Genomic DNA, 25573 nt, shown 5'->3' on the forward strand with positions numbered 1-25573 from the left:
ATTCTTATGTGCCGGAGTCTTTTTCTGTAAGTTTGGCTTAAAACCGAATTAATTCCTAACTATGAAGTCGGGGCAGATAGAAGATGGGGTGTTACTCGCAGAGCTCGGGGTCTGTGTGTCTTTACTTCCCTTCTGATGATTTTCTTCACTTGTGCAATGCTTTTGCTAAGAAAATCTCTGTAAGCATCTAAAAACAGACATTCAGTTGAATCCCAGTCTCATGATTTCCAGTGTTTTAATTAAACTGCCTCTACTGCAGTCCCTCTTCGTTCACGTAAGAAGAGCTCCCAGTCTGCGGAGCACGCCAGGAACGGGAGACACTGAATGGAGGACCACCTGCCGTCTGACCACCTCATCTCAGATACACCGCCCTGGACCTGAAGTCAGAGTCATTTTCAGCATTTGACAAAGTCTGTATTTGTACAACTCATTCTTCTTGATATGAGGGTTTTCAAGCACTAAAAGAAGGCAGAAACCAAGATAATATATTGATTCTTTTAAATGTTAATCAGGATATGTGAAGTCCTAATTGATGGGCATTCTCCACAATGATTCAAGCTCCTGGGAATATAAGGACCCTAACTTCCAAGCACCCATTCGTGATTTCGAAGCTGTACCTTACGATGGGGTGCTAAACTTATATCTTATTTTAAATATCTTATTTTAAGTGTCAAAGGGAAATAGCTTATGCATCCAATAGCTTTGATCTATTTGTGATCAGCTCCCAGAGATTTTATTTAACTATACTAAGTGTGGTCTTCGTGCTGATGCCTTAATTCAGAATAGTTCTATCATTTAAATGCATTTCCATTGGTGTTGTTACAATTCTAAATAGAAACATTTTGTTTTAACTTCTGGTTGTAAGTTAAACTCCTAAGCTGCAAGTTTTACATGAAATGCTGGTGACGCATTCTACTAGTTTAGATACAACAATTAAATTTTTTTTTTCACCTCATCCACATAAGTGTTAACTGGGTTATTTCAAGACCATTTTTTTTCTCCTTAAAAGCTTAAAGTTCAAAATTTAAAAAACAAGTACCAATTAAAAAATAGAAAATTTTCATCTTTTTGCCACATAAAATTCAAGCAGATAATTGTGCAAATATCCTTTTTTTTTCCATCTAGAAAATTCATCCATTTCAAATTTTAAGCCACAAGTATAAATACAAAATTCAAGTAAATCGTCCCTGGGGTAACATCTGGATGCCCAAATTATCAGACAGTCTTCTGTCTCATCCAGGACAACATCTGACGAATTTGTGAAAGAATAACTACAAAGATTTATTTTGTTCAAGAGATGAAAGAGTATGATTTTATGATAATAGAAGACAAAAAAAAAAAGACGAAATGAAATGAAACTGACCTACTATTTTAAGTCCACTGTTGCCTTGATAAATTGTGCTATGCCTGCATGTTCTTCCTCAGACACTAAAGATAAACACACAAACTGTATACTTCAAACACAATCAAACATTCATGAAATTGATGAAAATATATGTAGAGAGGAGAGGCAAGATGGCAGAGGAGTAGAAGACTAAAACGACATCATATCTCAGGAGTTGAGCTAGATAGGTATGAAACCATTCCGAACTCCTACAAACTCAACAGGAGATAGAAGAGAAGAAGAGCAGCAATTCTAGGAACAGAAAAGGGACCACTTTCTGGAAGGTAGGATGTGCGGAGACTGTGAATCCAAAGCAACGGGAAGATAGATCGCGGGGGAGGGGCGGGCTCCCGGCAAGGGCAGTGCAATTCCACCTCAAGCAAAGACATTTGAGAATCACTGAAACAGGACCACCCCCAAGAAATTCAGCAAGACCATCCAGCCAATATTGAGCTCACTGATCAAGGAGAACAAAGGAACTCCACCGGGAAAGCAACGCATAGAATTCATGGCTTTTTTCCCAAGATCCTTTAGTCTTGCAGAGTTACATTTCTTTTTAATTTTATTTTTTCCTAATTCTATTTTTTTAACTTATCCTCTTTCCACTTCCAGCATTTTTAACTAGTTTATCTTAACAATATCTTTCTAAAAAAAACTTTTTCAAACTTCATTGTTATAGTCATATTTTATCACTTCATTGTATTTAAACTTATTTTTGTATACATATAGGTTTTTTTTTTCCCCTAAAAATTTTTGGGATACAATTTCTTCTAATAGATCAAAATATACTCTAATCTAGCACATGGCTTTGTTCTAGTCTCCAGCCTGAGCACATTCCCTCCTCTTTTTTCTTTTTGTCTTTTTCTGACCAACTTATCTTATCCATTCCCTTTCTAGGATTTTTTAAAAATTTTCATCTTTACAGTCATATTCCATCCCTTCATCGTGCTTAGACTTATTTTTGTATATACATATAATTTTTTCTTTCTTTAAAATTTTGGAAGGTAATTTCTTCTAAGAAACCAAAATACACCCAAAATCAAGTGGGTGACTCTATTCTATTCACCAGTCATATATAGATAGATAGATAGATAGATGATAGATAGATTAATTTTAAATTTTTTAATTTTTATTTCTTTTTTCTCTTTTCTTCTTTCCACAATTATGGATCTCTTCTGATTTGGTTAGTGTACATTTTTCTGGGGTTTTGCCACCCTTTTAGTATTTTATTCTCTCGTTCAGATATTCTTATCTAGATAAAATGACAAGGTGAAAAAAACAATACACAAAAAAAGAAGAAGAGGCAGTACCAATGGCTAAGGACCTAATCAGTATGGACATTGGTTATATGTCAGAACTAGAGTTCAGAACAATGATGCTCAAGGTGCTGGCTGGGCTCGAAAAAGGCATGAAAGACAATAGAGAGACCCTTTCTGGAGAAATAAAATCCCTTCCTGAAGATATAAGAACTAAAATCTAACCAAGTTGAAATTTTAAAAAAGCTATTAATGAGATGCAATAAAAAAATGGAGGCTCTTACTCCTAGGATAAATGAGGCAGAAGAGAGAATTAGTGATATAGAAGACCAAATGATGGAGAGTCAAGAAGCTGAGCAAAAGAGAGACAAACAACTACTGGACCAAGAGGGGAAAATTCAAGAGATAAGTGATACCATAAGATGAAACAATATTAGAATAATTGGGATCCCAGAAGAAGGAGTGGGGCAGAAGGTATATGGGAGCGAATTATAGTAGAGAATTTCCCTTATATGGCAAATGGAACAAGCATCAAAATCCAGGAGGCGCAGAGAATCCCCCTCAAAATCAATAAAAATAGGTCCACAACCTGTCATCTAATAGTAAAACTTACAAGTCTTAGTGACAAAGAGAAAATCCTGAAAGCAACTCGGGACAAGAAGTCTGTAACATACAATGGTGAAAATATTAGATTGGCAGCAGACTTTTCCACAGAGACCTGGCAGACCAGAAAGAACTGTCATGATATATTCAGAGCACTAAATGAGAAAGACATGCAGCCAGGAATACTATATGGAGCTAGGCTATCATCGAAAATAGGAGGAGAGATTAAAAGGTTCCAGGATAAACAAAAATTAAAGAATTTGCAAACACCAAACCAGCCCTACAAGAAATATTGAAAGGGGTCCTCTAAGCAAAGAGAGAGCCTAAAAGTAGTAGACCAGAAAGGAACAGAGACAATATACAGTAACAGTCACCTTACAGGCAATACAATGGCAATAAATTCATATCTCTCAAAAGTTACCCTGAATGTAAATGGGCTAAATGCCCCAATAAAAAGACACAGGGTATCAGAATGGATAAAAAACCAAAATCCATCAATATGCTGTCTACAAGAAACTCATTTTATACCCAAAGACACCTCCAGATTTAAAGTAAGGGGGTGGAAAACAATTTACCATGCTAATGGACATCAAAAGAAAGCTGGGGTGGCAATCCTTATATCAGATAATTAGATTTTAAGCCAAAGACTATAATAAGAGATGAGGAAGGACACTATATCACACTTAAAGGGTTTGTCCAACAAGAAGATCTAACAATTTGAAATATCTATGCCCCTAACATGAAAGCAGCCAATTATATAAACCAATTAATGACAAAAATAAGTATTATTGTATTATTGTCGACAATAATAGTAGGGAATTTTAGCACCCCCCTCACTGAAATGGACAGATCATCCAAGCAAAAGATCAACAAGGAAATAAAGGCCTTAAGTGACACACTGGACCAGATGGACATTAGATAAATTCAGAACATTCCATTGCAAAGAAACAGAATGCACATTCCTCTCTAGTGCACATGGAACATTGTCCAGAATAGATTACATCTTGGGTCACAAATCAGGTCTCAACCGCTAGCAAAAGATTGGGATCATTCCCTGAATATTTTCAGACCACAATGCTCTGAAGCTAGAACTCAATCACAAGAGGAAAGTTGGGAAGAACTCAAATACATGGAGGCTAAAGAGAATCTTACTAAAGAGTGAATGGGTCAACCAGGAAATTAAAGATTTGAAAAAATTCATGGAAAAAAATGATAATGAAAACACAACCATTCAAAATCTGTGGGACACAGCAAAGGCAGTCCTGAGAGGAAAGTATATACCAATACAAGCCTTTCTCAAGAAACAAGAAAGGTCTCAAGTACTCAAGTACTCAAGGTCTCAAGTACTCAAGGTCTCAAGTACCTATCCCTTCACCTAAAGGAGATGGAGAAAGAACAACAAAGAAAGCCCAAACCCAGGAGGAGAAGAGAGATCATAAAGATCAGAGCAGAAATCAATGAAATAGAAACCAAAAGAATAGTAGAATAGATCAATGAAACTAGGATCTGGTTCTTTGAAAGAATTAATAAGATTGATAAATCCCTGGCCAGACTTCTCAAAAAGAAAAGAGAAAGGGCCCAAATTAATAAAATCATGAATGAAAGAGGAGAGATCACAACCAACATCAAAGAAATACAAAAAAAACTGTAAGAACATATTATGAGCAATTATACACCAGCAATTTTGACAATCTGGAAGAAATGGATGCATTCCTAGAGACCTATAAACTACCAAAACTGAACCAGGAAGAAATAGAAAACTGAACAGACCCATAACCAGTAAGGAGATTGAAGTAGTCATCAAAAACCTCCCAACAAACAAGAACCCAGGCCAGACAGCTTCCCAGGAGAATTCTACCAATGATTGAAAGAATAATTAAACTGAACTGAATTGGTACTGAAACTGTTCCCAAAAAAAAGAAATGGAAGGAAAACTACCAAACTCATTATATGAGGCCAGCATTACCTTGATCCCAAAACCAGAAAAAGACCCCACCAAAAAGGAGAATTACAGACCAATATCCTTGATGAACACAGGTATGAAAATTCTCACCAAAATGCTAGCCAACAGGATCCAACAGTATATTAAAAGGATTATTCACCACCACCAAGTGGGATTTATTCCAGGGCTGCAAGTTTGGTTCAACATCTGAAAACCAATCAATGTGTTATAATATATTAATAGAAGAAAGAACAAGAAACATTTGATACTCTCAATAGATGTTGAAAAGCATTTGACAAAGTACAGCATTCTTTCTTGATCAAAACTCTTCCAAATATAGGGATAGAGGGTATATACCTCAATATCATCAAATCCATCTATGAAAAACCCAAAGCAAATATCATTCTCAATGGGGAAAAATTGAGAGCATTTCCCTAAGGTCAGGAACATGGCAGGGATGTCTGCTATTCAGCATAGTACTAGAAGTCCTAGCCTCAGCAATCAGACAACAACAACAAAAATAAATAAAAGGCATCCGAATCAGCAAAGAAGAAGTCAAACTCTCACTCTTTGCAGATGATATGATACTCTGTGTGGAAAACCCAAAAGACTCCACTCCAAAACTGCTAGAACTCATACAATTCAGTAAAGTATCTGGATATAAAATCAAGGCACAGAAATCAGTTGCATTTCTCTACACCAACAACAACACAGAAGAGAGAGAAATTAAGGAGTCTATCCCATTTACAACTGTACCCAAAACCATAAGATACCTAGGAATAAACCTAATCAAAGAGGCAAAGAATATATAGTTTTCTATACTCAGAAAACTATAAAGTATTCATGAAAGAAATTGAGGAAGACACAAAGAAATTGAAAAATGTTCCATGCTCATGGATTGGAAAAACAAATACTGTAAAAATGTCTATGCTACCTAAAGCAATCTACACATTTAATGCAATCCCTATCAAAATACCATGAATTTTTTAAAAAGAAATGGAACAAACAATCCTAAAATTTATATGGAACCAGAAAAGACCCTGAATAGCTAGAGGAATGTTGAAAAAGATAACCAAAGTTGGTGACATCACAATTACAGACTTCAAGGTCTATTACAAAGCTGTCATCATCAAGACAGTATGGTACTGGCACAAAAACAGACACACAGATATACAGAACACAATAGAGACACTAGAAATGGACCCTCAACTCTATAGTCAACTAATCTTTTACAAAGTAGGAAAGAATGTCCAATGGAAAAAAGACAGTCTTCAACAAATGGTGTTGGGAAAACTGGACAGCCACATGCAGAAGAATGAAACTGGGCTATTTCCTTACACCACACACAAAAATAGACTCAAAATGGTTGAAAGACCTCAATGTGAGACAGGAATCCATCAAAATCCTTGAGGAGAACACAGGCAGCAACTTCTTTGACCTCAGCCACAGCAACTTCTTTCTAGAAACATCGCCAAAGGCAAGGGAAGCAAGGGCAAACATGAACTATTGGGACTTCATCAAGATCAAAAGCTTTTGCAGAGCAAAGGAAATAGTCAACAAAACCAAAGACAACAGACAAAATGGGAGAAGATATTTGCAAATGACTTATCAGATAAAGGGCTAGTATCCAAAATCTATAAAGAACTTATCAAACTCAACACCCAAAGAACAAATAATCCAATCAAGAAATGGGCAGAAGACATGAACAGACATTTCTGCAAAGAAGACATCCAGATGGTCAACAGACCCATGAAAAAGTGCTCAACATCACTGGGCATCAGGGAAATACAAATCAAACCCACAATGAGATCCCACCTCACACCAGTCAGAATGGCTAATATTAACCAGTCAGGAAACGTCAGATATTGGAGAGGACGCAGAGAAAGGGAAGCCTCCTATACTGTTGGTGGGAATGCAAGCTGGTGCAGCCACTCTGGAAAACAACATGGAGGTTCCTCAAAAAGTTGAAAATAGAGCTACCCTCTGACCCAGCAATTTCACTACTGGGTATTTACCCTAAAGATAGACATGTAGTGATCCAAAGGGGCACAGGCACCCGAATGTTTATAGCAGCAATGTTCACAAGAGCCAAACTATGGAAAGAGCTCAGATGTCCACCCACAGATGAATGGATAAAGAAGAAGTGGTATATATACACAATGGAATACTATGCAGCCATCAAAAGAAATGAAATCTTGCCATTTGCAATGCCGTGGAAAGAACTAGAGGGTATTATGCTGAGTGAAATAAGTCAATTAGAGAAAGATAATTATCATATGATCTCCCTGATATGAGGAAGTTGAGAGGCAGGGCAGGGGGGTTGGGGGGTAGGGAAGGAAAAAATGAAAAATATGGGACCAGAAGGGAGAAAAACCATAAGAGACTCTTAATTTCTCAAAATAAACTGAGGGTTGCTGGGGGGTTGGGGGTAGGGAGAGGGTGGGTTGGGTGATGGTCATTGCGGGGGGTATATGCTATGGTGAGTGCTATGAAGTGTGTATCTGATGATTCACAGACCTGTACCCCTGGGGCAAATAATATATTATATGTTAATAAAAATAATTAATTAGAAAGAAAGAAAGAAAGAAAGAAAGAAAATAAAGTATCTTTTTAAAAATGTAGAGAAATTTCATTTCATTCTCAGTAATTATTCTGTCCATATGACTGTGTTAATGTAAGAAATATATGGGCGTGGGCTTTTCCATAAATAAAAAATTATGATACTGTGATAAAAGAAAAATAGATATATGCTTACTCTTTGGTAATCAATGTATTAAACAGATCATTTCCCAAATGAATAGAGTAGCAACAGAATCATTACGGATGGCCTAAAGAAATGTACTCATCCCTCTGGTTAATTGGAATACATGTCTCATATGTAAAAGCAACAAAATACCATCAGGTTGAATGCAAACCAGAAATAACACAGCAAACACCCTGCCCCATGAAAGGGATCTAGGGTGTTTCCATTTCAGTTCTGACTTTATAGTAAATTTCAGTGAAGAAAAATTGGAGGCAACAGATGAATCACCAAGAAAAAATAACATATCCTACATTTAAAACAAACTAGTCCAAAATGCACTGACTGCATTCCATAATATATGAACTATCGAAATGTTTAAAATATAGCCGAAGTCCCCTGATTTAGTGAGTCATCCGAACAACCCTCAGTTATTGATTCATGCACGAAATGTGCTTTTCTCCATGATAGATCCGAAATAAACTATGCGGGAGATAATTTCTGGTTTAATGATTTGGGAATGGAGTTTTACTGAAATGTAAATAAATAGCATTAATAAAAATTTATGTTTTATGCACTTTGAGGACTGGTAAATAGAAACTGTGCTCGATGTTATAGGTCTTCAAATATGGAAAACGAAATAGTTCCTAATTTAAAATTTGATTATATATCTATTGTCCAGATGTGACTTCATTGTTTATGTTTATTCTATGGCTAAACTATTTATTATCATTCCCCAATCAGTTAAAATTGTACTTAAGTTTCAAATTTAATTCCTCCAACATTATTATTTAACAAAGTCTAAAACTCACCTTCTTTCTTATTTTTCCTTTGGTCCCTGTATATAATCTCTATTGAGATATCTGAGAGGGATTCGAACACACCTGGGAGGTACAGATCATTTAATGGAATACAAGAAAACAGATACTACAACTTTTACCTGAAGTTATATCTTTTTAGATGTGTTTGTACATCATGGATGGGGTGTATCTACTGGGAATTTCAGTGTGTGTGAATGCACTGGAGATAACGGGATTGCACACTTGACGGTCACATGCTGACTGGATGTGAGTGTGGGATCATTGCCTTTTGTTACCTGAAAATGATCATGTGTGCCATTTACATACAGATTAAAATGCACGCATAGAACAAAATGTACATAAAGAATCAAGATGTTCTATTTGTTGAGCATCTACTTTGCTTGGGAGCCTTATGCGGACCCCATTCAATCTTCCCAACACTGTAAGGTAGAGATTCTTGCTCTCTGAGCCCTGGAGAGTGAAGCCAGGATTTGGCTGCCTCTAGATGGATAACCCTGGGACACGGCTCTAGCCCCGCTCTGAGAACCTCCTTCCCAAACCATGAGGGTCCGCAAGACCCAGGCGGGCAGCCCGTGGCTGTGCACTCCCCAGGCCTTTCAGGAGCTACAAGGCTGGTGGTTATCAGTGTGAGGGCAGAAAAAGGTGGCCAGCTGGGATCCACACCCATGTCCCTGGGGCCCTCCTGCAGGACAGGGACAGGACACAGGGCCCCCATGAGCAGGACCCACTCCCTGACAGGGGCCTGAGCTCACACCTTACCCTTCCCGTGTGTTCCAACTAGAGGCCCTGCAGCGCCCGCCACTGTGTTCACCTCCCAGGAGCCTCTCCTAGTATTTAGTCAACTTAGCAAGAAGGACCTGTGACTTTTACGTTGTTCAATCTTCCAAACCAACTCACGCAGTAACTTAATACGTAGCTGTTCAAGAGTTTTCATTTCATTAAATGGAGGGGCACCTAGGAGGCTCAGTGGGTGAAGTGTCTGCCTTTGGCTCAGGTCATGATCCCAGGGTCCTGGGTTCGAGCCCCTCACTGGGCTCCTTCCTCAGCCACAGAGTCTGCTTCTCCCTCTGCCTCTCCTCCCTGCTCATGCTCTGTCTCTGTCTCTCTCCCTCTTGAATAAATAAATGAAATCCTAAAAAGAAAATAGATCCTTGGAAAGTATGGATTCATAAACCAACCTTTCTAATCATGATTTAAAATTCAGAACTAACTTACGTTGCCTAGAGCTAAAAATCTACAAAATTCGGGGCGCCTGGGTGGCTCAGTGGGTTAAAGCCTCTGCCTTCGGCTCAGGTCATGATCCTAGGGTCCTGGGATCGAGCCCCACATTGGGCTCTCTGCGGGGTGCCTGCTTCCCTTCCTCTCTCTCTACCTGCCTCTCTGCCTATGTGTGATCTCTGTCTGTCAAATAAATAAATAAAATATTTAAAAAAATAAAAAATAAAAATCTACAAAATTCCCTTATAACATTGTTTTTTATATACGCATATTATATTTACATATATATGTACACATATCATGTACATGATACACATATATTCAATCTAAATTTAATATGTATCTAATTTTTTATTTAACCTAATATATTTACTTTTTCCTAATGTATTTATTTAAATATAATATATTTAATATATATGTTTATGCATTACTAACAATATAAATAATACATATTTTTAATATATGTTTATAGGTTTATTTCTTTTTATAGTTATAGATGTGTATATGCTTTTTTTCTATATTTGAAATTTCTCTCTTTTTTTTAAGATTTTTTTATTAAGATTTTATTTATTTATTTGATAGACAGAGATCACATGTAGGCAGAGAGGCAGACAGAGAGAGAGAGGAAGGGTAGCAGGCTCCCCGCTGAGCAGAGAGCCCGATATGGGGCTCGATCCCAGGACCCTGGGATCATGACCTGAGCTGAAGGCAGAGGCTTTAACCCACTGAGCCACCCAGGCCCCTGGTGTGTAAATGCTTATATATAAAGAATAATTCACATATATAACAAGTGATTTTCAAACTTTCAAATGTAAAAAATAGCAGTGAACATTGAAGCAAATTTTAGAGTACTTTTTAAGAATTTGAGATGGAATGATATTTCTTGGGCCCTTTCAAATCTATGAGGCTCTTGGGCATTTTATTTTATATATTGGGTATTATTTATATTGTATAAGGGGTACTTGCCTTTTAAATGTAATTAATATAAGACAGAATTTGTATTAAGTTCCTGTGAAATGTAGTCTATACATGTATGTGGATTTTTAAGTCTATCTTGTACAGCTAAATGTCCATGTGGTCATTAGGGTGACCCGTGGAGGCTGCTAGGCATGTTACCACGTCGCTGTAGAGAGGACGCGGAGGTCCACAGGCTCTGGGCCACTTCCCTACCTCACCAGGGTCTTGACCATTGGTCTGGAAGTAGGTTCCATGTGTGTGGCTTTGCCTCTGGGCTGAGATCCTGCAGGCAAGCGCACCACTATCCCATCCCCGGGCAAAGGCCGTGGGACCGTCGATTTGCAACAAGGAAACCCCCCCCCGGGGCCCTGACACATACTTTGGAGGCACTGTATTCGGATGGCCCTGTCTCTCCCGCTCCAAGCACGAGCGAATAATGCAGCAGACTCAAAGCTTATCGGTCACGTTCAGATCGTCTTGGACACACGCACCATGCTTGGGGACCACAGCGCTTTCACTCCCCCTCTCAGCACGCTCTGCTGTTCCAGACCCCCTGATCTGAGAAGCATCAAGGGGTGTATCTTTATTATTGAAACGTGTAAGATTAGCTTCAACAGGTTGCAGATTCTTTCTTTTCTTTTCTTTTTTTCAGATTTTTCCATTAAAAATGACTTTTGGCCATTCACCGATTGATTCATTTCTTCTAGAACCCTCTACGTAGGGCTTGCTGTGTGCCAGAAACCGGAGCTGGATCCTGGCACGGCAGGCCTCCTCAGCCGAAATGCTCCCAGGTTCATAAACACCGAAACCCAGAGGCGCGGTGTAACTCAGGGCAAAAGGCTGGTTGTTTATTTTGTTTGCTTTAATTTTTATGTGCTGACTTTCAAATTTCACCTATTTGGTCTGAAAGCACTAGTAACTCTGTGAGCTGAACTGGTGGGAGTGGAAAGTTTGGGGTAAGTTCAATCTAACTAAACTGGTCTTTGAGTTCACGCCAACGTAACTTGTAAATCCTTTTTTTTTTTTTTTCTGCCAAAACTCATGGGGTTTTACCATCTTCTTTTTAATGTGTGTCACTCTCAGAGGGGAGGACACAAGTCACCCGTCTACAGCTGGAGGAGTTTTGTCTGGAGACTCCTATGCAACCACGGCCTAGAGTCACATACAGAGTGTGGCCACCGACCAGGAAATCTATGTCCCCTCCTGTCCCTCCAGGGCCCAGGGCACCAGCCCCCAGGCTGCTCTCACCACAGCGAGCTCTGTCCCTGAAGGTTCACCGTAACTTATAATACGTAGCTTTATTCATTTAATGCCCATATAAAGAATTACAATGATTGATATCTTGGGGGAAAATGTCACATAAATATATATATGGAGAGACATACAGACAAGGAGAGACGCAGAGAGACCCAGAGAGAAACAGTGCACCGAGACACCAAGTGTCCGTCTGTATCTCTTATGTACCTTGGGCCTGGAATATGCAAACACAGAAGTTAAAAATGTCAAATTATCTGAGGGAAAAATACCAGCCCTTCCAGAAGCCCATGGCAATGGCCGATACACTAGTTCCACTAAATGAGGGCGGAATGTGATGTTCTTGGTCCCCATTAGCGCTGTGTGCGACCGGACGCCGACTCCTGCTAGAGGAACAGAGCCGTGAAGCGTGGCAGGGTTTTAAAGTGAGACCGGGCGTTCCCCACTAAGAAGGATTTACTGCAGAGAAACCTAGAATCCATGCGTACCGTTGCAGGAAGGCAGGGCTTGGCTCCAGGCAGGTTTTCCGTCTGCTCCGATCACACACGTGATGGACGAGGGGTCCACGATCTTGTAGCCAGAGTCACACTGGTAAGTGACACTTGAGCCAAGCTTGAAGTCGGTGCCAATTCTTGTCCCGTTCATTATATTTCCAGGGTCAAAACAGGCTTCCCGGGGCTTCTCTGTGGAGGAAATAAACGTCAGCTGCATGAGGGCACCGTCTCAAGCTTCTGTGCCTTGCGTTGCTCACCGTTTTTATTTGGTGCCTAGAACGGCACCTGGTGTGCAAGAAAGGCTCAGACAGTACTCACAGACCGAGCAATGACCGAGTTATTTGTTAATTATCAACTTACTATTAATAGTGATATGCCATAAAAATGATTATCAAGTTAAAAATTATCAGTTAAATATTATAGAAAATACTATAGAAAAATAGGAAAAACTCCTATCTAATAAAATTATATTTCTTTTTTTAACCACATTTTATGGAAGAATTGCTATTGAATTACTATCATTTATGTTAAAAAATACAGCATTATTTTTGTATGTATCTTTTTGCTCTGGATTATAGTACTGAACCAAAGACACTGACTCAGGAAAAGCTGAGGTCATTTTCCACCTCTGTGCTTAAATCCTACTAACATGAAATCACAGCACGCATTAGGAGCAACGAGAAGACGGGGCTTCTCGGGAAGGCTGGTTCACGCAAGCTGAGGCACTTTCAGATACTGGTGACAGCAGCCCGGCTGGGAAGACGGGGAAGGGACGCGCCCACCGAGCTTCCTGGCACAGAGCACACCTTCCTGGGAACGCATGGTTGGAGGAAAGCCAAGTGTTGTGTCTGCCCTGTACTGACCCCTCAACACCCAGCCTAACGGCAGGAGCTGCCCAGATGGTTCCAGGCCTGTTTCGTACCAGGCACTGAGCAGGGGGCACGACGGGCTTTAACCCTGTGCTTCAGCACGCCTCTGCGAGGACACTCCCCAGTCCGTTTAAACGCAGAGAATCTGAACCTACTGCTTGAAAAGTTAAAAATCTTTCACTAAAAACCTGTCTTTTCCTAAATATAAATACAGAACTGTCTTTGTAGCTTGTAGCTACAGGGTTAATCCCAGTTAACTGTTGGTAACCTTAATATTTTAAATGTCTTTATATTCAAGAGATCTTCCAAAAACCTCTAAATGGAAATATATATATATGTACACACACACACACACACACACATATGTTATGTGTGTGTTTGTGCATATATATGCTTATATGTATATATATATTTATATGTTTATGTGTATTAAATGTTTATATATGTGTATATAGCTATACATCATTTCATCATTTGAATTTCCTTTTGCTTATGCATGTCAACAGCCTTCATGCCATCATCAAAGCTCCTGGTAATGTCAGAAGCCTCAGGAACTGAATCTTATAGATCTTCAAGTGATCACTATAGAAGTTACCTGAGATTTTCATCTTCCTTTTTTAGCTGAAAGGTATAAAAACAGAATTTGGCTTCTATGTGTGCGTGAGAGACAGAGAAAGTGATTGGGGCCACCAATGTCAACAGGCTCGAAGATAACTTGAGTGGAAAAAATAAACATGTTTTTGCTCTCTGCTTTTGGCTTGACAATCTCTTCCACTGAGTTTACACGTCAGTCCCTTCATTCATTGTAGAAAATCCAGTGCTGATCACACATACAAAAGATCTCTGAAAATTATAAAGTATAGACTTCAATTCTTTTGGTTGGGATTCATATTGGTCCCTATTTAAATTTTTTCTTACTGATTGTCTACATGTTCCTTATGAGTAATTCCGGAGAAGACCATCGTGAGAGACGGCAGATGTGTCATGAGAGATGAAGAATGAAATGAGTTCTGAAAACTTTGCATTACACATTCTCTTAGAAATGGATGATATTTAGAAGAGGATAAAGGTACAAAGTTTGGGAAGTTTTGCAGGAAAAAAGGAGACTTGTTTAACTTATTTATTCCATATCTCCCATTATATTTGTAAAGATCTACGTGTCAACATCAGCCAAACAGAGATCTCTTTGGCAATTGTTGACTTAAACTTAATTTTTTTTTTTTAATTTGCTTTCTTCTTTTTTTGTTTTCTTGTACAAACCCTTGTGTCCAGGGCCGACTTTTCAATAGATCACAGCAAGGGAGCTTGCTCTGATACATACGAAACCCCAACCCAGAAGCAGGTCGTCTACAAATGGTTTAGCACCAGGTTCCCCAGGAACAGGCGTTGCATGACAGTAGAGGGGGCGACCCTCTTCCCGGGCACAATTCCGGGACGAGGGCCTCTCTGCACCGGATCCCAATCCTGATGTGGCAGGTTAAACTTAATTCTTAACTATAAGAATCTATTATGTCATTTACTTACATACTTTGGCTAAAATGAAATATATATTAAAAATATTATAGATTATATTATAATATATATCATTATATAATACATAATATATTATATATTAATTGAATAATATGTTATTATATACCTTATTATATTATACCATTATAATATATATTATTGTATTATCATACTATAATGTATTATTATATTGTCATATATGTTTTACATATATTGCATTGTAACCAAAGCATGTAAATGTATGCAGACATATATATAAACAAATGTATATTATATGAATATATAATTTCTGTTAACATATAACTGATGACAGATATTATCATATATAAAATAATACACCTTTTTGCAGGCCCTTGTCCTGCTGTTACTGGAGTTTGTCCCTGTGTATTATGTCGGGACCAGCATTCTAATCATTTTATTGAAAAGCGATTTGGATATTTTGAAGGGCAGGTGACGTTGTGTTAATTCTTTGCAGCTGCGTAAATCCCATCTAGAGCAGAGACCATTTAGTTTAAGCAGAGCAGGAATGAAAAAATAGGACTGGAGGCACGGGAAGGCTCGTTCCACTGGCTGCTGCCCATCGGCGCCCTGCAGAGCATACTGGGCAGCTAGTGGTCCAGGCATGGACACTTCTCCATACACAGCAGCCCCCCATTCAGGATGCGTCCCGAGGCCCCAGGAATGGCTGAAAATGCAGACAGCACCAGGCCCTAAATATGCTTCATTTTGTTCTATTCATATACATAACAGTTCAGCTTATAAATTAGGCACACTAAGAGATGAGCGATAATAACTAATCACAAAATAAAATCATTATAACCATATGCTATAATAAAAGTTATGTGAGTGTGGTCTCTCCATCTCTCTCTCTAAATGTCTCACTGCCCTGTCCTCGCCCCTCTTCCTGTGATGATGCGCGAAGACAAGATGCCCACCATGTGGGAAGTAGGGAGAATGACCCAGACGGGGGACACAGCGTCAGGCGACCTGCGGCCCTGAGACTATAGCTGGGGGAGGGGCATCTGCTTCAGGACAGACGTGGTGGACCTTGTCACCCAGACCAAGATGGGGGTAGCAAACCTCAGAGAAGGGGTGTACCCCACGTGACTGTTGTCTTCTCAGTCTCTTCAGTCATGTGTCCTTGTACGTCTCTCTGAGTTTAGTTGAATATTTGGATAATGCCACTTACACGATTATCCGCTCGGTGTCACTAATTTGGATTTCTGAGGGCAAGTGTCATCTTCGTTTCTCTAAACGTCCTGCGTCTAATCTGTTGGTTCCATTCATCGGCTGTCAGTTCAGGGTGTTTCGTGATAAATCATGGATACTGTTTTTGCTCACAGTTTGTCCCATTTTCTAAGTCAGGACTTCATAACGTGTTGTGTTTTGCCATAGTTCACATCTGTTCTCCCTAAGGAGACACCCCTGAGCACCCCAGTCCCGGGGCCCCGCGGGGAGATTAGCCAGGGGCCAGAGACGGAGGCTCAGCAAGGCTGCCCGTGACTCCACCGCTCACGTGCTGGCCCTCCAGGGGCGCTCCCTGGGGCAGTGCGAGCTACTGCTGCCTTCCCCTGTCTTCTGCTGGTTGTACCTCCCACCGCCTATACTGGAGAGCTTTCCAGACCTTAGGAGCTCCAGCCGCCAGAGAGATGGCTGGCCTGGTCACAAAGAACCCAGACAAAGGAGGCAGGGCTTTCCTCCCATGCTTACTCACTCGCTCACTGATCATCTACCCTAGAATGCCCTGGAGGGTACACGCGTCCAAGCAGGCAGTGACAAATGTGCGCCCCTGTATTTAGATGCAGTGTGGTCTTTTGAAAACTCATTACCGACTGCGCATTGTCACCGCGAAGTGAGTTTCTGTGAGTTCTTGTTAATACAGAAACTACCTGACGATACAGAAAATGCTTAAAAGTACTGTTTTCAATTATTCACAGACATTAACAGATCCCATCCCCAAAGCATAAGAACTCCTCTGATTGCTGAAATGTTCAAATTCTTTCCTGCTGTACATTTTAAGAAGAATTAGTAAGTTTGTAGGTTTTGCTGTTTAGAGGGAAATACATTAATTTTGTACTTAAAACCATGTAAGGAGACACATGCCCAGTGAAGAGTTAACAGAGATGAAATGTGTTTTGCACTTTATGTGACAATTTAATTACTAGTAATAAGTAACTCAAAAGTTTAAATATACGTATTCTCATTACTTTTTTACAAAGCACCCACTACTGTGAAATGATATTCCGTTAAATCCTTTTCTCTAATTCTTAGCAATAAATCCTGCATTTTCTTTGTTCACATGAGAAGTGGATTTGAAAAGTGTGTAATTATTTTCACAGAGCCTATAGCAAAACCACCTATAGTTTAGGGTGGTTTTTGTTTGTGAGTTTGTCTCTGTCTGTTTTTTCTGGATGTTTGATAATGGGGATGGTGGATCCCAAACGATGTAGGGGTCACCTGTCCGGTGACCACACAGGAACCTCTGCCTGCCCCGGACGATTCATTGGACCAGCGCCCAAAGGTGGGAGGACAGGGGAAGGGCCACAGGTATTACACATGGAAAACCATGGATGAGTCCAAGCTATTTTGATGTACTTAATCTTGGTCATTCTGATGAAATAAACTAGAAGATATTAAAACACATCTTAAAATAATTCTATGTCATCAAATCCTTCATTACACAAACCATAATTTATTTTTACACAGCCATAAATTTGGGGAAAAAGAAATTATTCAGAGTTTTGTTTGTTTTGTTTTTTCTTTTAGCTAAGGTAGAACTGTGTCTCTGCATTTTCTTCTGCACTGGAAAGATCGATCTGTCTCTCCCCAGACAGATGACAGAGACGTGAGCATTTTACATACTAAACAGGCAGGCAAGGTGTCGGAAATAAATGCTTACAATGGAAACGTCCGATACAAATTATTTGGCGCGCCAATGAAACTGGCCACAGTACCTTTAAATTCAATCGCGAATCCCGACAAGCCCACAGAGGCGTCACTCCGAAATGCCAGGAAAACACTGTTTCCACTGCTCTCGATTCTTTCTGGGGCTTGAGAACCCTGGAAGCTTCCAAGGAGAGGTCTGTTGGAGTCCTCCCCTTCATAGATGTGCAGGAAGTCATAGCTGGGCTCCATGTTGAAACTAGAGGGAAGAGAACTCATCGGGTTAGACACCTACGACGTGCCTCTCATCTCCCCAACTAGAACGTTACTGAGATCACGCAGTGAGTCCCTTTGCTTCCAAGCAACTCTTGTTAAATTTTAGAACAACCCCAAAGTGAAATGTAACAGCGATTTACATGTCAAAATAGCTATTGGTATAACAACTATCCATGAGAAACACTGTCAGTATTCTACGGGATGACCACTGTATTCAAAATAGTATGATCTGGAAGCTACCTACAGGAAGACCGATCCTAATACTGAGGACTGAATGGCTCTTCCCCGCACTCATGAAACTGCTAATGAAATGTGGTTTGCATGAAATGGGCTTAAAAGGGAAGAATTCCCACTGATACTTGATTTTTATGTGAATACTTCTAGTTTGAAAAACAATTACTAAAGTTTGGATTAAAAATTCCTTTTTTGTGAGCTTTTTGTTTGTTTTGTTTTGTTTTGTGTACTTTTAAAAATGTAGCCGCCTCTCCTTGCTTGGGTAAATCGGCTGATGCACGTCATCGCTGTGACGTCACGGAGTATGGGAGGCACCTGTTCCAGCCCAGGCTTCTCCATCGCTGACTTCAGCCAATTATCCCTTTCCCATTCCCCTCCCCTGTCTCCACTCCTCTATCTCCCTTTCTTCTCTACTATTAAATATCCTGGTAATCCCCAAAGCTCTCAAGAGGGATTTGGCTTGCAAGGTCTCTGCCATTTTTGAGGAGAAAGCTGATGATCATCTGGGAGCTTCAGAAAGGAACACAGTCTCAGTAAAAGACTAAATGTACAGATGGATAAGATCTTGATGAGATCAGAACAAGCCAACAAATTAGAGGAGTTTAAGTAATATATTCTGGCTGGCGTTCCACTTCCCCCCATCTCTGAATCAGGCCTTTGAGTCTGTAGCAAGGACTCATTCTGAGCACCTTCTACTCTCTCTCCTTTGAGCTGGCCGTGGACAATAGGGATGGAGAGTCAGGAGTCTTTAACAATCACCAACATGGGCTTTGTTAAGGTGGCGTTGTTTTTCTGCAGATTCAAGGGATGACAAGGACTACGGCTGTCTTCAGACATTGCCCACCGCATTCTGAAGGACGTGACAAAGAGGGCACCATGGAGGACCCAACGTTAATCCTGACCCCTGGCATCGTGCCGTCCCACCTTACGTCAAGGCTATACTGGGTCCCGTGGGAGGTCCCCGGACATATTTACTAAAGGAAGTTGTAAAAGGCCTCCTAGTCTGATCATTTGACAGATTCTTTGAAATCAGAAATGAACAAGGAGTAAAAGATTGGCAAGAGAAAGGATAAAGGCGCCAACAGGAATTGTATCAACCAAGTGGGCTTTAATTAGAATAATTAGAACTTTTTTTGTCATACTTAACAAGAATGTTATTAGAACCCGATCCCACTGTGCCCCAGTAACTGGCATAGGTAATTACCGTGATCGATAATTTCTGAGCCCTGGAAATACAACGAGGCACAGACACAAAGCCTTCTGACTGCTCTCTCTTTCTCTGCATATACCATAATCCATGCGTAAAGTCTGGAGTGAAATTTGTAACTCATTACGATTCCACTTGTAAAATCTATTCGTATTTCTACTTATGCTAGCTGCACAATCCATGAACCCCAACAAAAGAAACAAAGTCTGGCCCAGCTGTTAAGCCAAATTTAATCTGAGTCCCAGTCTGTGAGTAGCGCAGGGCTCACAGGTGACAGAGGCCTGCGAGAAGCCATCCCTCCCCAGTCATCCCCAGTTCCAGGAGGACCTTCAGAGCTAGTGCTCTAGGTCCAGTAATTCGCTGTCTTCGCTGGTAGTAAGGCCAGCGGCCACCCGCCCAGCCTCACAGAAACACACTTGACTTGACTCACGTTCTGAAAACCGTGCCTCTGGGCAGCACGTGTCAGTGTCAGCCCTCCTTGGCTGGGGCGAAATCCGTGTCCCCCACCCACTGCTTCCTGTTCCCCCTCTAACCACTAAGTCGCTCTGGTTGGAAGGTCTCAGGATCATTCCCGACTGTGTGAATTTTCCATCAAATTGAGTCTGCTAAGGACTTAAGGATCTAAAAGGTAGAAGAGGGGTTGGAGATTTTCTACTTTTACTTTCTTTCCAGAGGGGTGTGTAAAATAAGTAGGGGAAAAAAAAGAACAAAACAAAACAAAAACAACTTCTATCTTATCACATGGACTACACTTGGGGAACCTTGATAATCAGTCACTGTGACACATCGGAAGATAGGAGACTCTATTTATAAGGCTCTGTGTTCTTTAAAAGGCTTTTAATTGTTCATTTATTTTTCATCTCCTGGTACCAATGGCGTCTCCTGGTTTTAAGGAAGGCACTGGTAGAAGTTAACATTCACAAAACCCACAAAGATGTCCAAAAATATAGCTGCAAATATTCGGTGGTTTTGTGTAATAGCTGAGAGACATACTAAGTATTCATCAAGAGGCAAATTTATAGCAGCTTGGGTAAATTCAAGACACGATGGCTTATCAGACTACTTAACATTGAGCACCACGGGCGTTTAAAATTACACTGATTCAGATCCCATCAGGAGAAAGTGAAGGAAGATAATCACCAACAGGCCTGGAACGGTAACATAAACATCAGAAAAGGAAATGTGTTCAAATGACAAATAAATGTAATTAGACCACTTCACCCCGGAGACGTAAGAGGTCCATAGCACGACCTTTAGAACCACTTATTTTTTTAAAACGCCCCTTCTTTTAGTTCAAAATGCAGAAGCGGAGGTCTTGGGATTTGCAAAAAAATTCAATTATGATATACCAGATACAAGTAATATGATAGTCCTACAGAATTTATAAGATAATCAGCATGTTTGAAACTTCATCATCAAGTTTAGCAGGAGTAAGTCAGCAGTCATTTTTTAAGGAGTAATGTCTACTAATTCAGACTTTACAGCAACCGCATTGGGGGAACTTCCATTTTCAAAATTCTATCAAGTGATGATATCTCAGTGATAATAAAGATTGTATCACAAATACAAGCGGCTACCTTTGGGAATGTCAGACAAGACGTATGATGGGAGTGAATTTGTTATCACGCGTGTGGGGAATAGGAGACACTGATGAGACATTAGACTAAGCCCATTTCTATCACTGTTTTATTACTCTTCTTGACGATTCTGTAAATTAAGCCTTCTCATGTGGAACATACCGCATGCAAGATAGTACTTAACAGTAATTCTTCCTATGTCTTGTCTGTCCTAAGACACGTAGAACGCTCGGCAGCCAAGTAATCTATTTCCATTTACGTCCTTTTGCAGCCCGAGGTAGCAGTTCTCAGAGCGAGATGGAGGGGTTTCACTCAGGTAAAACTGGGCACTGCACGAAGGGGTGCGCAGCACAATTTTTAGGCATGACCCTTAACGTTCTGTCAACAGGGATTCTACAAGAGATGGTACCTTTTGAATATCAAGGCAATGACGAAGTCGGGATTCACTTTTATTCTCCAGTCACATTCTTTGCCAGGAGGATAGGGCTGTGGGTAGTTAGGTGACAAAATGACACCTGCCGGGCCGGTCAGGTTCCCCCCACAGGCAGCTGTCACGGAAGAGGAACAATGCTGGTCAGTGAGAGATAAGACACCACAGAATTCAACAAGGACATGCCCTGCCTGTTGGGTTACTGAACAATTTTCCAGGTGAAAATTTAAGACCTAGGAGGGCCGTACATTTTTCATGGCTTGTTCATGATTTTTATATAATGTCCCACCATGTTTTTAGGGAGGATTTTAAGCTGCTGACAAATAAACTTGACTTGCTATAATTTTAAGTTTTACAGATTACTCTACTCATCCATGCTCCCAGAATGTGCGCGCACGTGCGCAAACACACACACACACGGGAAGGGGAATGAAATCCCCATGAACAACATTTATGGTCCTGCTAATTCTTCTGTCCTTTCTGGTCCACAAAGTAATTGCCAGATTGTTCTAGAAGGCATGCTTCCTGTTCACTTGTGTTTCACGCTTGCCTCGCACAGTTTTTGATCAAGTATTCAGGAAATATTTGTGACCACATATTTCTCACCATCCTCTGATAGGTGTATGGTTTGGGACACAATTCAGAAATGACAGAACTATCAAAGTTTAAGTGACATCCTGGGATAGGGAACCAGTAAGAGAGCAAGCTGGGACATCAATCCTAAAAATATTATATGATCACAACACTCAGTATGCTACCATCCAAAGAAGCACTTTAAATGATGCTGATCTTTTTTTATACCTGTCACTTTTTAGTTACCTGGGTTTACATTTACATTAAGAAGATGACAGTTATGAAGTTCAACCATGTTAATAGGCAAGACAATTTTCATTCTTAAACCTCAAAACATTTAGGATGGTTTCACTTACTACGTAGGATTTCTGTTAAATCTTCCATCATGTGGAAGGTGTGAAAACACTGCAAAATTCACAAGTATATACATTTCAGATGCATTCAGGAACGGGCTAAGTTTATGGTTCTTCATATTAAATACTGCGGCTTGTCACCAAGTTGCTTTAAGGAATCAGCCCAGTTAAATTATAATGCTCATCTAAATGAGATATTGTATTCACATAACTGACTGTGTATGCATTTAGGGGGAAAAAAGGGTAAGTAGAGAAAGAAATACCCTAATTGGTAATTTTTTTCTACACACACACACACATGACATTTTTGGAAATTATATGAAGATACGTGTGTTCTAAATTTCTGTGATGGCTATATCTTTCTATACTCATTTAGTGCTTCTGAAAACAATGTTTTCAATAAATAAATATTTTATATATGAATATTTTATATACCATATATATTTTAGAAAGTACTAGAATTTGTTTTATACTTTCTATTAAAATTCAGTCTCATTAAAGGCAAACTCTACATAGCATCATAGGAAATACTTATAATGAATTCAGATATGCCCTCAAGAGTAATATGATACAATTTGCACAAAAATGGTTAAACCCACATTTCCCCGGCACACAGTCTGATTTTAATAAACTCCGCCGAGACCACTGACTAATCAGCTCTCCCAGGAGGCTGCCTCTCATGGCATCAGGCGGAGAACAGGGGCATGGATGGTGGCAGGTGACTTAGAGGTGAGGCACCGGGTACCCCAGGGTCTGGGGACGTTCCACTGCACGCAGGGTTTGCAAGATGAAGAATGACAGATTCAGGCCACTGGCTTCCAGGGTGTCACCAGCAGGAAGGATCTGGGGATGACACTAGGTACTGACTTAAGCGAAACAAAGGGGTGTCCTGGTCTTATTCTGAACAGACTCAAGGAGGCATTTCTAAATGAGGTATTTTGGAAGCTTCCGGGGGAGTAAGTAGCACCGTCTCCCCGTGTTTGCTCTCTCATTGGGTCAGGCATTTTTCATTTTAGCTTCATTAGGTTTTAATTTGAAAGCTTGCAAAATATTTTGGATAGCATGAGGAATGCATTCAAAATGTGACTCAGCCGCTCCAGGAAATTCTTCGGAGGGAACGGACACAGAAATGAAAACCACACATTTGTATCAATCCTCGGCGCCTCGTTTGAAATCCTTAAGCCCCACTCCTTGTACCCAGTGACGTCTCCATCCCTCACTGTGTGAAGCAGCACTCCTTAATGAGACACATCCACATTCCCGCATCAAGCCGGTGCCGTGTTGATGCCATTAAACAACATAACTAGTCTTGAAATAGCCTCCCTGCCGATCAGGGCTAGATGTGGACACATAATGAATTTCTGTAAACTTAGGGCAAATTCTCGCATTTCAGAATTCTTAATAACTTGGACTTGGACAAAAGGGATTGCAAGCTATATAAGAAAATAGGGATACGGAGATTTTGAGGGACCCATCACTCAGAACTAGAAAACGGTGAGCATCCTCTGGTCTGGAGGCAAGTCCTCTGGGCTCCGCTGAAAACCCCAAAAGGAGGTGCCTCCACCATTAGAGTCCTTTGGGAAGTGAAGAAAGAAGCTATCCAAACCATCCACAAGAAAAATCAGCAGCAAATGACAAGGTTCTGGAAGTCTGAACAATATACCAACAGGTGAAAGGTTAAGAGATTTCAGAAAAGAGAGAGAAAGAACCAAAAACAGGAAGAAAAGGACTACTAATAATAAAAGGAGGAAGATAAATTAGTAGGCCAGCCAGTCGGGAAAGAACACATTCAAATGGCCGAGAAGAATATGAAATAAAAAACCATTCAACCTCACTATTAACTTAAATGCCTTTTAAAACATCAAAGAATCATCACTTTCTGCCCATATCAAATTTTGAGATTAAAAACTATGTACATGGGGCTTTCCCCCCCTCCTTTGGGGAAAATTAACACCCATGGCTCCGTTGGTGATGTAAATTGGTATACAATCCCAAAAGAGTTTTGAAAAACGTTTTAAAAGCCCTGGAGGGGCGCCTGGGTGGCTCAGTGGGTTAAGCCTCTGCCTTCGGCTCGGGTCGTGATCCCAGGGTCCTGGGATCAAACCCCGCATCGGGATCTCTGCTCAGCGGGGAGCCTGCTTCCTCCTCTCTCTCTGCCTGCCTCTCTGCCTGCTGGTGATCTCTGTCAAATACATAAAAAAAAAATCTTAAAAAAAAAAAAAAGGCCCTGGAAACACACATAAATTTGTAGAAATATGTCATTTGTAAATAAGCAAAGATGGGTTTTGCAACAAGAGGGTTCAATTCTGCAATCTTCATAGTAGAGGAGGGACAGAGCAACCGAAGTGTACAGTAAGAAGGAATCGTGTGTTCAGCAGTGGCCAGTCCACAGAGATGCTGGGCAGTCATTATAAACCAGCAGAGAATACACAGTAGCACAAAGAGGTCCTCCCTTAGTACCGGTAAGTCAAAGTGCAATTTACAAAATAAGCAGGATGCTGTCACTTATAAACATTTTAAAAATAGATAAGACATACATAAAACAATTATGATGCTTATTTATGCATGTTTATGTTAACAGTATTTGCCTCCGGGTAAAAAGATGACAGCTTTTTCTCCTCTTTTCTTCTCTTAACTGAACATGTATTATTTTTTAATAAGGAAAAAGCTTAAAACATAAAATTAAAAACTGTCTTAAGTCAGCAGAGCAGAATTTATAGGGGTGCTAAGACATGATCAGCTGCCGTCCTAATGGATGGCTTTCTTACGGAGAACATAAGCCTCATTTCTGGGGGAAAAGAAATGTTTACAATGTAATGCAAAGATAACATTAATTTATTCCCAAATACACATTTTCTATTTTTCTGTTACATAATGCCTATGCGTGTAGGCCGGGCTGTCAGCACAATTGATATTCAATTGCCTACGAGTGAGTTCAGCCCGTCCCTGGGGCCCATCCTCAAGGCAGAGGAAACGCTGCCTACATTCTC

General features: G+C 40.2%; 1 protein-coding gene across 1 annotated transcript in view; it reads right to left on the reverse strand.

Moving 5' to 3' along the window:
• Positions 1–25573, reverse strand: part of CSMD1 (CUB and Sushi multiple domains 1) — a gene marked incomplete at both ends in the record, with an annotated part of 1981616 nt that overhangs the window by 235089 nt on the left and 1720954 nt on the right. The window contains 3 exons of the mRNA XM_080796866.1: positions 12664–12858; positions 18005–18192; positions 21637–21775. Coding sequence (XP_080652992.1) covers positions 12664–12858; positions 18005–18192; positions 21637–21775 — 522 coding nt within the window. The remainder of the gene's footprint in view (positions 1–12663; positions 12859–18004; positions 18193–21636; positions 21776–25573) is intronic.

Source organism: Martes martes (assembly GCF_963455335.1).
Source record: "Martes martes genome assembly, chromosome: 2".
NCBI classification, from domain to species: domain Eukaryota; kingdom Metazoa; phylum Chordata; class Mammalia; order Carnivora; family Mustelidae; genus Martes; species Martes martes.